Below are 14,544 nucleotides of genomic sequence, written 5' to 3'. Positions count from 1 at the left end.
TATTCTTATTGTTTTATGAGCTCAAAATGCATGTAAATGCAAGACTGTCTAATGTTTATTGGCCTTAGTATCTCATATTTGCATTTTGCATTCATGAATACATTCCATAATGCTTAGCTGCACCTAATTTTCCAATATTTAGCCTATTTTCCAATATGATTTAAAAAATTGTAATGTAATTTGTTCAAGCAAGAACTCATGATTCCTGAACAAAAAACCTTAAACATTAAACCACTTATTCTTGAGAATTGGGATAAAACGAAAAAATTAAACTATATTTGTGTATCTTATTCATGTATATACTAAGCTACTGAGCTATGCTTTGATTCAAGCTCCCAGCTTTTTTTTTGCTTTTTTTTCTTATCAAAATGTGCTTCTTACCTTGGACTGTGTAATAAAATTTTAACTTTATCTTTATCAGCAATTAATCAAAACACATTCTCATGTTAGCAGACAGATTATACTTTCACACCAACAATCCCTCAAAAAATATAAAATATCATAAATGACATATTATCAAAATATATCAAAAGACCTGAAAGAGTTGACACATCTGTTGGTGGTGACAAAAGCCTGAATTTGTAGTAATTTTAATGATCAAATACATTGAATCAATCAATAACTGTATTAAAAAAAAAAAAAAAAGTATGTTATTGTTTACAAAGCTTTTACTCACCATTCACATTTAAGATTTTGATAGTATATCATAGAAACACAAATTATCTATTTTCTCTTCTTATCTGAGATAAAAACAATAATAGGAACTTAATATTCACATTTAATATTCATCTTAACAAATGATCCAAAAATGAGCAGAACACATGATATTAACACACTGTATTATGTATAGTTAAGTTTTATTTATTTATTTATTTTAATATGCCAATTTAAGCTATTTTTGATCGTCCAGTAATGTTTCGATGAATGTAATATTATTATGATATATCGATATTGGCTAAAATCTACCTTCATCATATTATTACAATTATGATCCTAAAACTAACTAGATTTAATAACTGCTTGACAAACATTCCTTAGTTAATGTGGAGGTTGTTCACACAGTAGTAATAAGATTAGCCGAACGTTACATGAATTTCAATCTCTCAGTGCTCGGTGTTCAGATTGTTTCAGTATATGACACAATGGACGTGTCTTCAAAACATATCGAGCTCTTTAGCCTCGATCCCTCGACAACATTATTGAGCATTACATACGCGTTCTGAACCAATCAAGTGTTCTAGGTAGTCAGCTCACTAGGTTTTGAGACACCGTCGTGTCTAAGCAGGGACGACTGTCTGGGCTAACAGGAACCGAGTGAGATTATTTGTTTTACGCTAACTAACAGCACTCTATGGGTAAGGAAACATTTGAGTTGTTTTGCGGTTTCTGTGTGTTAGTTAGTTGCTCATCTGTCTGTTTCATTTTCACTGCGAGAGAAGATCCTTAAGTGCTAGTTAGCCCCTCATGCTAATGGAATCCAATGGCAACCGGTTAGCTACGGCTAAACTAATGATACACTAAATAAACTAGCATGAACTGGAGAGTTTCATCGCGCACTAGATTGTGTGCTGCACATGTTTAAATTCATATGGTCTACGAAAGAGTAGCGAATATTGTGTTAGTCCAAAAACCCTATTTGTGTGGACTGATTTGGACTGTCTTTGTTAGGACACCCGAGATCTAACGTTATTCACGTGTTATTTATGTGAACTGTGTTTCAGCACTTGCTTATTCATGAATGGTGTAACGATAATGCATTAATGTATATAACATATCTGAGATTATTCTGACCTTGCTGTGTTGAAACTATCTAAATTAAAGTCATTGTGAAATTGCATTACGTTTTTTGTAAGTATGGTGTTTTTTTTTTTAGGAAGATACAATATATTTTGTTTGCACTTTATTCCATACTATGTTTGTCTTCATAATCTTTCATCAAAATGTAGACTAGCTCTGATTTATAAAGAGCGCTTGTTATATAGTTTGTGTTCAAAATACAACACTAACATTACTTCACTACCTTCTGAATTCTGTGTAGTATATACTCTATATCACATACTGCTTCATTATTCCATGTTAAACCTTTCAAACAATAATCCTGCAAAGTGATTGGGTCATTTGACAACAATGTTGTGCAGTACCTGTTTGTCACAGGACTACCTGACCTGTTGCAATACCATGAATGATTATTCATTCATCGTTTTGGATGGGATGAGACAAGTAGACAGCAAGTGGTGTCCTGCACTTATCATCTTAAAAATTAAAGTTTGAGCTTAATATTGTGCTTTTGTCTTTTTTTTAATTAGTTTTGTTTTCATTTGTTTATAGCTCAATTTATTTGTTTTAATTTTAATTAATTTCAGTTACCAGTAATATTTTTTTATTATTATTATCAAAATAACAACACTGGTAGTGTGTATTTTGATGTATTATTCCATGCATACAGAAAATCAAAATATTGTATGCATAGTATAAATAGTATACAGTATATAGTATACAATATACATACTTTAAAAACACACAATATAGTATTATACATACTGCAACAGAAGTTAGAGTAGGATATGCTGGCATGATATTCCAACTAGCGATAGCCATAAAGACTACTTTTCAAAAACGAATCATTTGTTGATAGATAAAATTCAAGTCGAAATTTGTCACTTTACTAAATGCTTGAGACTTCAAGCAGGGAGGTGGCATAGTTACAGTCATGGAACTAAAATTTATATATATATAAAAAAAAAATGTATTTAACCTTTAACATTTCTTTGGATTCTTTGGAACTTTGGATCCCAAATTTTGTAAAATATTTCAGATAGTCCACTGTACAAAGAATTTTGGGTATATATATATATATATATATATATATATATATATATATATATATATATATATTAGTTAGATAGATAGATAGATAGATAGATAGATTGCTTTAAACGTACAGAATATGCATCTTGCTATTCTAATAGTCTCATCCATTTTTCTTTTCCCTTCTGTGTTTCAGTCCAAACCCTGGCTTTAGTTAGAATTGCCAGGCATGCGGATCAGGCTGCAGGGCTCTGGCCACGCGGCCCGTCTCCTCTCCGAGCTCAACCGCTGCCGTCTGTCTCGGCTCCTGTGCGACGTCGTCCTCCAGGTCGGAGGCCGTTCCTTCCCTGCTCATCGCGTGGTGTTGGCATGCTCTTGCACGCACTTTAACAGCCTCTTCTCCAGAGGCTCTGGCAACCAGGGTGCCGTTCCCACCACTTTCTCTCTGGACTTTGTCTCTGCTGCCAATTTCGAGAAGGTCTTGACTTTTATCTACACGGGTGAGATTTTCACAGACTTGATCGATGTGGGTGTGCTGTATGAGTTGGCGGAAAGGCTCGGCGTGAGGGAGTTGGTCAACGCTTGCCATGCCACCTTTCCCGAACTGCAGAGCTTCAGCTCTGGTGATGCGGTTGCCGAAGGGGATTTGGAAAGCAATTCGGTGTCGGCCAATGCCACGGCTGTGTCTGTTTGCTCGTCCTCTGCAGCGTCCTGCTCCTCGTTGTCTTCTTCAGCCGCTCCCACTCCTGTAACTCCATCTCCGGTTTCTCAAGGTAGGAATGGCAGGTTGAATCGCTCCCACTTGGCCACCCAGTCGCCAAAAAATGAAGACTTGCCAGTACATTTGGGTTACAATCAACAGGTGACCAGCAAAGCTAGTCCTTCAGACAGTAACCGTTCTACAGATGCTCTTCCTGGACTGACTTTGCAGCTCAAGACTGAGCGGGAGGATGAAGGAGAAGATGCAGGAAGTAACTCAGTGGACCAGCTTGTTGTTAATGGTAGCAAATCAACGTTTGGGCCTCAGGAACCATGTTCTGTCCCTGATTCTTCAGCACAGCTTGGAGGGGAAACCTGTGCCCCTTCGTCGTCCTCTAATGACCCTTTGGACAGTTTGCAGCTGGGGGCCATTGCTGGACCAATCAAAGATTCAGATTTTTTTGAAGAAGACGATTCTAGGAAGCGGCACCGGCTACAGGAAGAGCAGACGGAGGGCAAAGATCAGTGGCGAGGACTTTCAGAAGACATCATTGAGCTGAGCGACGAGGAGGAGCACTTCATTGTGGAGGAAGAGGACGATGAGGACTTGATGTGCATCGAGAATGGAGAAAACGGCGTGTCACTTGGGCAGCTGGCGTCATCACAGCCATGCAAATCCTGTGGGATGCTACTACCGGCGGAAAACGCCATTATACGTACTCACGCTGAGACGCACCTCTCAGAAACGGGTTCGTGCCAGGTGTGTGGCACCTCGTTCTCGGACCGAACTGCTGCTGTCGCTCATGCCCTCACACACGTGGGTATCTTGCTCTTCTCCTGCGATGTCTGCGAACATCAGTTTTGGACTGAATCGGCACTGATTCACCACAGGCGTCAGTCAGCTGCCAAGTGCGCCCCTCAAAATCCAGACCAACTGAATGGAGCCTCCCAACGACAAGGAGGGGAACTGCAGTGCACCATCTGTGCTAAATCAATGGCGAATGATTTTAAGGTTAGTGAAGAAGTGTTTTTGTGTCTTCTAAGTCTTATATATGTCTTAACCCTAACCAGGGGCCGGATGCATAAACTTAAAGGGATAGTTCACCCAAAAATTTAAATTATGTCATTAATGACTCACCCTCATGTCGTTCCAAACCAGTAAGACCTCCGTTTATCTTTGGGACACAGTTTAAGATATTTTAGATTTAGTCTGAGAGCTCTCAGTCCCTCCATTGAAGCTGTGTGTACGGTATACTGGCCATGTCCAGAAAGGTAAGAAAAACATCATCAAAGTAGTCCATGTGACATCAGAGGGTCAGTTAAATCGAATGATTCGTTCGCAAACCGGATATCATTAAACTTGAACGCGCTCAGAACAGACCCTGGAAGAGAAGACAATGCTGAATAAAGTCGTAGTTTTTGCTATTTTTGGACCAAAATGTATTTTTGATGCTTCAACAAATTCTAACTGACCCTCTGATGTCACATGGACTACTTTGATGATGTTTTTCTTACCTTTCTGGACATGGCCAGTATACGGTACACACAGCTTCAGTGGAGGGACTGAGAGCTCTCGGATTAAATAAAAAATATCTTAAACTGTTTTCCAAAAATAAACGGAAGTCTTACAGGTTTGGAACGACATGAGGGTGAGTCATTAATGACATCATTTTAATTTTTGGGTGAACTAATCCTTTAAGGTGTATCCCAAATCATGTCAACTATTAATGACGCGCTGATTATTAATGACAAAATAACCTTAAAATTCATGCACTACATGGTTGAGTACACAGTGCATTTGTACATAGTGTATAGTGTGTCTTTTGAGAGTTTACCAAGTGGTAATCAGTCTTACCTTTCAGATTCAAATTAGACCAATATTCCATTTTATATAACTGAATTCAAAAAAGTTATGAACAGTAAGTTATGAACGGTCTTGAACAAAATTTGGATAACTTAACTAGTCTCATTAGTTTATGAAACTGGCTACAGATGCAATGTGGTACATGGAAATCATTATGCTTATACCTTATTTGTTAATTAAAAAAAAAAAAAAAAAGCTAAAAAACACCCCAAATAGTATAAATATTAAATGAAAAACTTTAACTTTAAAACCTTGGCAACTTACTTAAGTTAAAACTGATTACTAAACTGTATAAATTAAGGCTTAGTATGTATAATTAATTAAATGACAATATAACATAGCAAAATTACACACATTTAAATGAAAACTGAAAATATAAAACTAAAAGCTAATAATGTGATGGTAAAAAATTTATGAAGCTAACACTCTTAAAACACCTTAACATTTTTTATTATTAATGATTTCAATAATATTTCAATATATAAAATATAAATGAATATACATGTGTTCGTAAATGCAAGTATTTATCCCTCTTTCTCTCTCTCTCTCTCTCTCTATGAGAAATTAATTTTGAATATAGAAATATACATTGATTAAATATTAAGAATATGATTAATTATTAAAATAAAATGTAAACAAATCTAATATTTTACATTAAGCATAAACATTAAACATTGCTTTACTTGCAAGTAATTTCTCAAGGAAACAGTAGTAAAAAAACAAACAAATAAAAGCAGATATTTAAAAAATATATATTTTAAATATTATTTATTTATTATTTTATATAACAAAAACCACAACTCTATTGTTAACATGCTGCTAAGTAACTTGTGTAGTAAAGGAAGAAAATGATTTAAATTCACTTTGAAATTATTGTTATATGCTATATTTTAATATCGTTAATATTATATTCATTGTTTTCATATTCTAAAACTGTTTTTGTTATGACTCTTCTGACAGCACTACCAAATACTGTAGAAAGATGATATAATACAAATTCATTGTCATTTCTCTTACTTTAGTATTAACAATTTGTTTCAATGAATGTTATTGATTTGTTTATAATACTAACGGATGATCTTTTTCCTCAGGCTGTCAGGGACCACGTTCAGAGCCACGCATGCTTGAGGACATTACGCTGTGGAGTGTGCCAGCTGTCTCAGCCCTCTCGATGCGCCCTCCTGTGGCACACCCTGACACACCTCTTTCCTATTTACACTTGTCCACAATGCACCAGCCCCTTCCTGGAGAGCGCGCTGCTGGAAAGACACCTGTCTCTACACACAGAGGAAGGAGCGTCGGCGAAACAGGACGACAGCAGCCCGGAGATCAGTGGAGAAGGCCAGTCCCAGCTGCGCTGCTTCCTGTGTCCGCAGACCTTCCGCTCAGAAAGCGCGTTTCATTACCATCTCAGCGTGCATTCGAACGAGCTCCAGGGCAGCCAGGTATGGCCAGCCAAGCGCAAGGCAGACCAGCTCCTCGAATTCTCCTCATCCTCCTCGTCACCTATGGAGGCGAGCGGTTCGGGTAAAGCTGCTTACAATTTAAACCTGGGCTTCAGCATGCAGGACAAAATGGCTCACGGTGGCACCTCATTTCCTGCCGGACTTGTACTGAACGGTAACACTGGTGGCGGAAGGGAAAAATTGTATCGGTGTCGGTATTGCGGTAAGCATTTTGCACACTCGGGTGAGTTCACCTACCACCTTCGCATCCACACGGGTGAGAAGCCTTACCAGTGCAAAATATGCATGCGCTTTTTCCGTGGCCGTTCCACCATGATCTGCCACCTAAAGACACACTCGGGTGCCCTCATGTACCGATGCACCGTCTGCGGCCTGTTTTTCTCCACCCTCAAGATGGTTTCCTCGCACATGGAGCTCCATAAAGACCAGCTGTCGCCCGATTTCAACATCGAGGAGACCTTTATGTATAATGACCACTCTAAAGAGCCCGTCCCCAATATGGACACCTGAAAGTCGCCCTCTCTGAACGCTCCGTCACACTGTGTGCCCACGTTTACTCCAGATGTTGTTGAGGACAATTAGACTTAGAATGTAATTTAAGTGTTTAATGTGAATGGTTATTTGTTTTTTAAAGACTAAGTTAAAGGTAAAACTTAATTTTAAAAATGAAGTTCTGATACTTGTCCACTTGATGGCAAGAGAGACTGAGCAAGGTTGCATTGGCAATCAAATCTTTGGACACGCCTACTCATTGTTTCCATTTTATTTTTTACATTTTAGAATAATAAGAAAGTCATCGAAGCTACGAAATAACAAAAAATAAACATCTTCTATTGTAGCTGCTTCAAACCTGTGCCAAGAACATCATGAGACGGTGTTTGAACGCTATTAATGAAGTTTACACTTTTTGGCTGCTTTTCAGTCACTATCATTTATTTAAAAGAAAAATGTTGTTGTGGAAAGAATTCTTGCACAGATGCAAGTTAGATTTGTCTTCAAAGCCAGTTTCAACCGTTTTACATCATAAGCATTACGATCAAAAGATTTTTTTAAATCTTAGCAAACAAATTCAGTCCATTTTTAACGGGTAAATCTGTGATTACCTCTATACTCTTCTGGCAACTCTATCACAATAAGCTAAAGGTCTCTGGTTATTCTAGAGAAGCACAAAGTAGCCTTTGTCCTTACACAACGCAAGTGCAAGTAGAGAATAAACCAAGACCAAGATGTTTTCTGATAAACAAAGCAGTACTCTAGGTCAAGAAAACGGTTCTTTTAAGAAAATAAATAAATGAAGGTATTTTTCTTTTACAGAATAGCCGTTATTTTTATAGTAGTGTTGTGTATCATTGACATAGACTAAATTAGAAATAGTTACTGGTTTATGAGATGCAGTATAATATAGTTTGGATGTTGTACATAAAGCAAAACTCTTCATATGTCATTAATTTCATTCAGAAAAGAGAAGCTATTGAGACTGAGGTGCTAATATATCAGACGGTTCATATGTCAGTGTTCACCCTCTTCACTTGGGACATATCAGAGTGTTTCGTTTGAATGGTATTGTCATGAATAAATGGCGGTTCTCTTTAGAAAGCTGTGTTTTTCTTCTGTACCATTTCCTAGCAGTTATATGTGTGTTCTTTCTTATATGAGACCATTTAACATTGTACATTAAAATGATTTTTTGTTCAATTCAAAACCGATTTGGCACACTGGTCCATTCTTAATTGATGATCATACCATGTCAAACCACAAAGTATGTATTCAAAACTGCTGGGACATTGTGGTTGTTATAGCTTTATTTGCAATGTAGCACCGGCTGAACCTTATAAACTGCCTGGTTTTATCAACTATTTATCACTTTTATCAATCAATAAGTTTTATTTTTTAGGGGAAAAAAAGCACATTTTATGGTTTGCCACGGTTTGCAGCTGATATTGTGATTATAACCATAAATATCTTGACTCTCGACTCTGATGTTGAATATGAGATATCATACTACATTTTATTTTTCAATTTTATTTTTAATGAAACAACTGCCTTATCACTTCAGTGTTATTTATATGATTTATTCATGTTCAGTGTCACTATCAGAGATCTGTTCTCTTTTACTACAGCTGTACTTGTGTTCTGAATAAAAACAGTACTTACAAATCTTGTTGGAGTCTTTTTAACAGTGAACACATCATTTGAACACAACCCCACCACTTATAAATGTAAAAAACTGTGTATTTATATTCAACAAATTTCTACAATGGAAAATATTTTTTTAGACATTGGAGCGGCACATTCTGAAAAGAAATGGCATACGCAATTCTGCGCCTTTTGCAAAAACATGTTTAAAAGTCTTCATTGAAACAACATTTATTTAATTTTTTCATAAAATCACATCCATGGCAGTATGTGCAAGGAAGCCGTGACCTTAAAAGCCATTAAAATAGCTCTAGGTGTTGTGACTGAGCATATTGAGAGCCAAGTGAAAGTTATTGTCAAGCAGAACAATCAAAACAGTCTTTGTACAAACGCTGGCATGTGGACAGACGCTTTAATGACTTATCTAGGATTTCCTAAATGTGACAATAGGAACTGGTGGAAAAAAGGTTTACAATATTTCCTTCCTTGCATTGTTACAAATATTGAGGTGAGAAAAGAATATGGCTAGTGACCAGTCAAGTGTCCAAAAACAACTGCCTCAACAAGGCCACTTCTTCTGTAGTTCATTCACATGCTGTGTTTCACCAAATCGTCCTTTAGGACTTTCCCTCTTCACTCGCCAATGTCGGACTGACTCGTGCTGACGTTACTGAGCTTCCGCTCTTTTATCGCCGTTGTCCCTGCCTTGTCATTTACAGTGTTACTTGGCACACTGGTTGGCGGTAAAGAGATTCGACTGATCACTGTGTTTATTAGACTGTTGCGGAAGCTCTTACTGAGGAAGTTGTAGAGGATTGGGTTGGCGATGCAGTGAAAGAGCGACAAGCATTGCACAACGTTTAATGAGAAGTACAGCACCCCGACTGTGTTGCAGGAAAACAGGTGTGGGTCCAGGTCGTCCAGTGTCAACAAGAAAAACACCAAATGATACGGTAGCCAGCAGGCCACAAACACCAGTGAGTACACATGCACCAGCCACACATCCCGACGATTCTGGACATCTGGGGTCGTGCGGACGGCTCGAGCGATCAGGACATTGCAAGTGATGATGATGGACGCCGGACCCAGGAACTGGAATATCAGACAGAGGAAGGAAACCGATACGAACCACTCCGTGAAGTTCTGCTCGGGAACCATGTAGCAGCCTGGTTCGTCCCACTCCAACAAGTCAATGTGGACGTTTTCTAGCAAGGCCAGAAAGAGCGACAGCAGCCAGATCCCGGCGCAGAGAATCCAGCGGCGTTTGTGCTGCACTGGGAAGCAGGCGGGCTTGTTGGGCCGTGTCAGGGACAGGTATCGCTCCAAGGTCATGAAGGCCAGGAAGAATGAGCTACTGTAGAAGTTTATGACGTATACTAGGTACGTGACCTTGCAAAGGAAGCGACCCCACAGCCAAACCTGGTCCATGGTCACCTCCAGCATGAAGAAGGGCATGGTGAAGATCACCATCAAGTCGGACAAGCTCATGTTGATGATGCAGAACAGCACGCCACTCGCCGAATGCCGCCTTCGCCAGTTCACCCACACCACCAGAGTGTTTTCAGCCAACCCTACCATGAAGAGCACTAGGAAAAGGAGGAAAAGAACGATCCGTCGGCCATCCTCGTCTAGCTGGATGGTGCATTCATAGACAAACCAGGGAGTGCCATTGTAGAAGTCATACGACGAGTTGTGTAGATCGTACGTCATGGTCTACAGATGGGAAAGACAGAAGAGTTTGTTAAAAGGATCTTTACAAGGATTACACTCTTAAAAATAAAGGTGCTTCACAATGCCAAGAAACTTTTTGTCTAAATGGTTCCATAAAGAACCTTTGACATCTGAAGAATCTTTCTGTTTCAAAAAAGGTTCTTTATTGTGAAAGATGGTCCTTCAGATTATAAAAAGGTAAGAAAGAGATGGTTCCTTTGACTGAATGGTGCTTTATGGAACCAAATAATTATTCTTCTATGGCGATGTTGTGAAAAACCTTTGAAAGTACCTTTATTTTTAAGAGTGTACCTTGAGCTATTGTACAATAAGTACTTTCTAGGCTGAGAAAGGCCGAAAATTGTCTGAATGTCTTAAGAAAATTTAGCTCAAACCCTCTACATACCTAGCTGAAATTCTTCAAGTAATCCTAAAGACTTTCCTTTTGATTTTTCAGGTTTAATTAAGATTGCAGCTAAACCCTGTTGGAAAGTGGACCTCGAGGGCCAGAGTTGTCCACCCCTGCTGTTAGAGGATTACATGCAAGGCATTTTCCCCTAAAATCTGTCTGTTTTGCCCGTTCCTACTCAACAAGTTTTGAGAGTAGACCTTGATGGCCAGAGTTTCCCACCCATGCTCTTTAGGCACCAAATATATTAATAGGTTTTTGTTCCCCAATTTGAAAATGCAACATTACCTCGGCAACTTCATTAATACTAATTAAATAGTTATTGTTGTGCACATGACAAAGGTTTAGGAGACATACCTTGCTATGCTATTACCAAAGATGAGGCTCTTAGGGTTGACCCCTCGGTAGAAGCAGTCCTGGAGAAATATCACCGGAGGCTTTGCTTAACTGGAACGTTGAGTGGTATCTAGCCATACATTGGGCTGTGGGGCAAAATAAGCTCTTCCCTCTCCCTCTCCCGCGCTTGGTTTATCCACCATCACACTGACAGGACATCCTCTCAGGAAAGGAGGGGGTTGAATCCAACAGGAAGGTCTCCAAGAATCTCTTAATTGCAGATTGTATCATTCATATATCTGGAAAGAATGTTCGTTTTTCTCCAAGTATTGGTCTAAACAAGTATTGTGTGAAGCCAAGGTGGAATTAAACTGGTTGCACAAGGGTGTGGTGCAACAACAAAATAAGGATTAAAACAAGCCCCAGGGTGTATATGCTACACGTTACCCAAAGCACAGCAAATCTGGACTAATGAACCCGCACATAATACTCTTATTGTTTGCTAAAAACATTATGAATTCAGCCCAAATTATATGTAATATGCAACTTTCCAGGCAACTTGTTTGGGTGAGGTCTGCTCTTTTGTACGAAGCGACATTCACTGTTTTAAACAAAACCATCTCTTGTTCTATTTCTAAACAAAGTAGATATTGGATGTTTACATGTATTTGCATTATTGGAGTTTGCTTGTTTTTATTAGCATATTGTTTTGATCTAAACAGGGCCGTTCTTGGCTGACGCAGGGTCCGTTGCAAGGTAGGGAGTGCCTGGAGTGATTGCGTTCTGGTGGGGGGAGTCCTCCTTGGTCCATTCTCCATGGGCCCCCTCAGGTGCGGGGCCCGGTGTGAACGCACCAGCTGCACCCCCCTAAGGACGACCCTGGATCTACATGCAATGTAGGTAAAAACTAGCAATTAATAATTAAGAACCAATATTAGCAATATGACAATATGGATTTTAATAGTGCCCCTAAAGCAAATGGGTTTTAAATGCAATAATAAAGCATATAAATAAATAAATCCATTAATTAAATTAAATTAAAAAAAATAAAAAAGTGTCTAAATTTGCTCAGTCCAATCTTTTTTTTACAAAGGGTGCATTTTAATGATGATTATGAATTATTCAGGTTCTTACAGAATGCCAAAAAAATAAATACATTATAAAATGGTTTCATAAACCAGATATTATTATTATTATTATCTGGGTCCAATTGCTTCACCACACCTTAAGTCTGAATTATTTAGATGTTTGTGGATTGACTGCTTTGATCAGAACATGATAAGAGTAAAGCTATATATTTTTGGCCTTGAGCTCTGTTGGGGCCCCTTTATGTTTTTTATTTTTATTATTATTATTATTATTTTTTTTATTATTCAGAGAACCTTATCACAGTTCTGAAAGTCTAAAGGGGAAAAGAATATTGAGCTGGTTTGTGCCTGATATGCTGAAAAAACACAGCCCCCCCCCCCGCAGGACAATAGCAGGAAATACTTTCGTAGTGGAGGGGCAGTGAGTGGCATGCAGAACAAGAGAGACTGCCTTACGTAAGAGGAAGCCAGCCGTACATCAAACCACCCCACAACACCCCTGGCATACCCCAACGAGCATTTCAGCAACAGCTTCAGAAGTGCACACACTTGAGAATGCTACAAACTGATCCCTAATCTAATCTGATTTTAAGACATCCATTTCAGCCTCAGCTTTTGGTTCTGAAGAACAAATGTTTGAAATGTTGTGGTTGGTTTGGCTTAATTTCTGTTTGAACATCCTCTTAGCAGTACCGCACACCAGAATTGAAAATGACAAATTTACTGTATAGCAATCTGTCAGCAACAAAGGGCATAATTCATGAAATATGAGCAGAACAAAATTACTGTGTGAATTATTCATTAAACAAATCACTTCAATGGGCAATTAAGTATGTATTTAAAAATGTATAAATATGTTCCTGTGTATATATGGCTGTTGAGAATTAAATACCCGCTTACTGAATAATATAAACAATACACTGCATACTATTATTTCCTACAAACATAAAGCATCAACTAACATTTCAAACATTTATATGCTATTAACGTCATACACCTTGCGGTTGGGTTTAATTCAGTAAATTGCCTACAGTTTTAATGAAACTTTTAAAATTCCATTTTAATCCATCTGTCTTAATTTTTGTCAGGCCAATCAAATACACAAAAAAGTGGTAAAAAGCATAGCTGATATTATGGTTCATTCATCATATTTGGAAATCCTTTTGCTCACATGCTCTTTTGTGAAATGTAGTACGTCATCTGACTTTGTGATGCCAGAAAGTGCACATACACTACAAAATATTAGTAGTATTATAGCGTAACCTTCTGTAGCAACTGCATGCGTTTTTGTAAGAAAAATATCCATATTTCATATGGAGTTGTCTTTTTTTTTTTTTTTTTTTTTTTTTTTTTTAATGCAGAACACAAAAGAGCATACAAAAGTATAAACATACATCACATAATATCAACCATAAAAAAATAATAAATAAAAAACACAATAAAGAATAAAATAGAACTAAAGAAAAAAAAAAAAAAAAAAAAAGAAAGATAAAGAGGGCCAAAATGTAAACAAAATTACACAAGGAGATCAAAAGTAGAGCAAATTCTAACAGTCCTTATAGCTTTCTTATTAGGTGATACTGAGATTAAATTCAGATAGTTTTCCATTTCTTTTAGGAAAACAGAGAAGACAGGTTTACATTTGGAGAATTTGCATTTATGAATGTGAAATTTGGTAAGGAAAAAAATTAAATTGATAACAAAACTGACATTTTCGTTTGTGGGGTTGGAGTCATAATACCCAAATATAATGTTTTTAATATGTAATGAGAAACCTGGAAAAATCTTACGCTTGATAAACACACTGATATCAACCCACAGTTTCTGAGTGTAATGACATGACCAAAATAAGTGTACCATAGTTTCTTCATAACACAAACAAAAAGAGCATGTAAGTTCAATGTCAAATTTAAATCTTTGTAAAAACTTCTTTACAGGGTAGAACCTGTGTATGAGCTTAAAAGAAATTTCTTTCAATTTGTTAGTGAGAAAGAATTTTTGTGGTAGAGACCAGATTTTCTTCCAATT

At 37.6% G+C, this 14,544-nt stretch overlaps 2 protein-coding genes across 2 annotated transcripts; one reads left to right on the top strand and one right to left on the bottom strand.

Annotated features, from left to right (window-relative positions):
- The first annotated feature begins 1,126 nt into the window (after positions 1-1,126).
- LOC128011807 (zinc finger and BTB domain-containing protein 39-like) lies at positions 1,127-8,994 on the top strand. The gene is made up of 3 exons (XM_052594528.1): positions 1,127-1,355; positions 3,005-4,519; positions 6,463-8,994. Exons 2-3 carry the CDS (start codon positions 3,038-3,040, stop codon positions 7,345-7,347), a joined length of 2,367 nt encoding a protein of 788 aa, XP_052450488.1. The 5' UTR covers positions 1,127-1,355; positions 3,005-3,037; the 3' UTR covers positions 7,348-8,994.
- On the bottom strand, positions 8,896-12,045 carry LOC128011808 (G-protein coupled receptor 182-like). Its single transcript, XM_052594529.1, has 2 exons — positions 11,450-12,045; positions 8,896-10,686 (listed from the first exon to the last, which is right to left on the bottom strand). The coding sequence occupies exon 2, from the start codon at positions 10,681-10,683 to the stop codon at positions 9,607-9,609; it is 1,077 nt and encodes a 358-aa protein (XP_052450489.1). The 5' UTR covers positions 10,684-10,686; positions 11,450-12,045; the 3' UTR covers positions 8,896-9,606.
- Between the last annotated feature and the right edge of the window lie 2,499 nt (positions 12,046-14,544).

Source organism: Carassius gibelio, chromosome B23 (assembly GCF_023724105.1).
Source record: "Carassius gibelio isolate Cgi1373 ecotype wild population from Czech Republic chromosome B23, carGib1.2-hapl.c, whole genome shotgun sequence".
Taxonomy (NCBI): Eukaryota; Metazoa; Chordata; class Actinopteri; order Cypriniformes; family Cyprinidae; genus Carassius; species Carassius gibelio.
This window is presented reverse-complemented; position numbering and strand designations above follow the sequence as displayed.

Coding starts and splice junctions, on each gene's coding strand:
- LOC128011808 (XM_052594529.1), bottom strand. CDS start 10,683: ATGACGTACGATCTACACAACTCGTCGTATGACTTCTACAATGGCACT.
- LOC128011807 (XM_052594528.1), top strand. CDS start 3,038: ATGCGGATCAGGCTGCAGGGCTCTGGCCACGCGGCCCGTCTCCTCTCC. Junction 4,520..6,462: donor CAATGGCGAATGATTTTAAG/GTTAGTGAAGAA, acceptor CTTTTTCCTCAG/GCTGTCAGGGACCACGTTCA.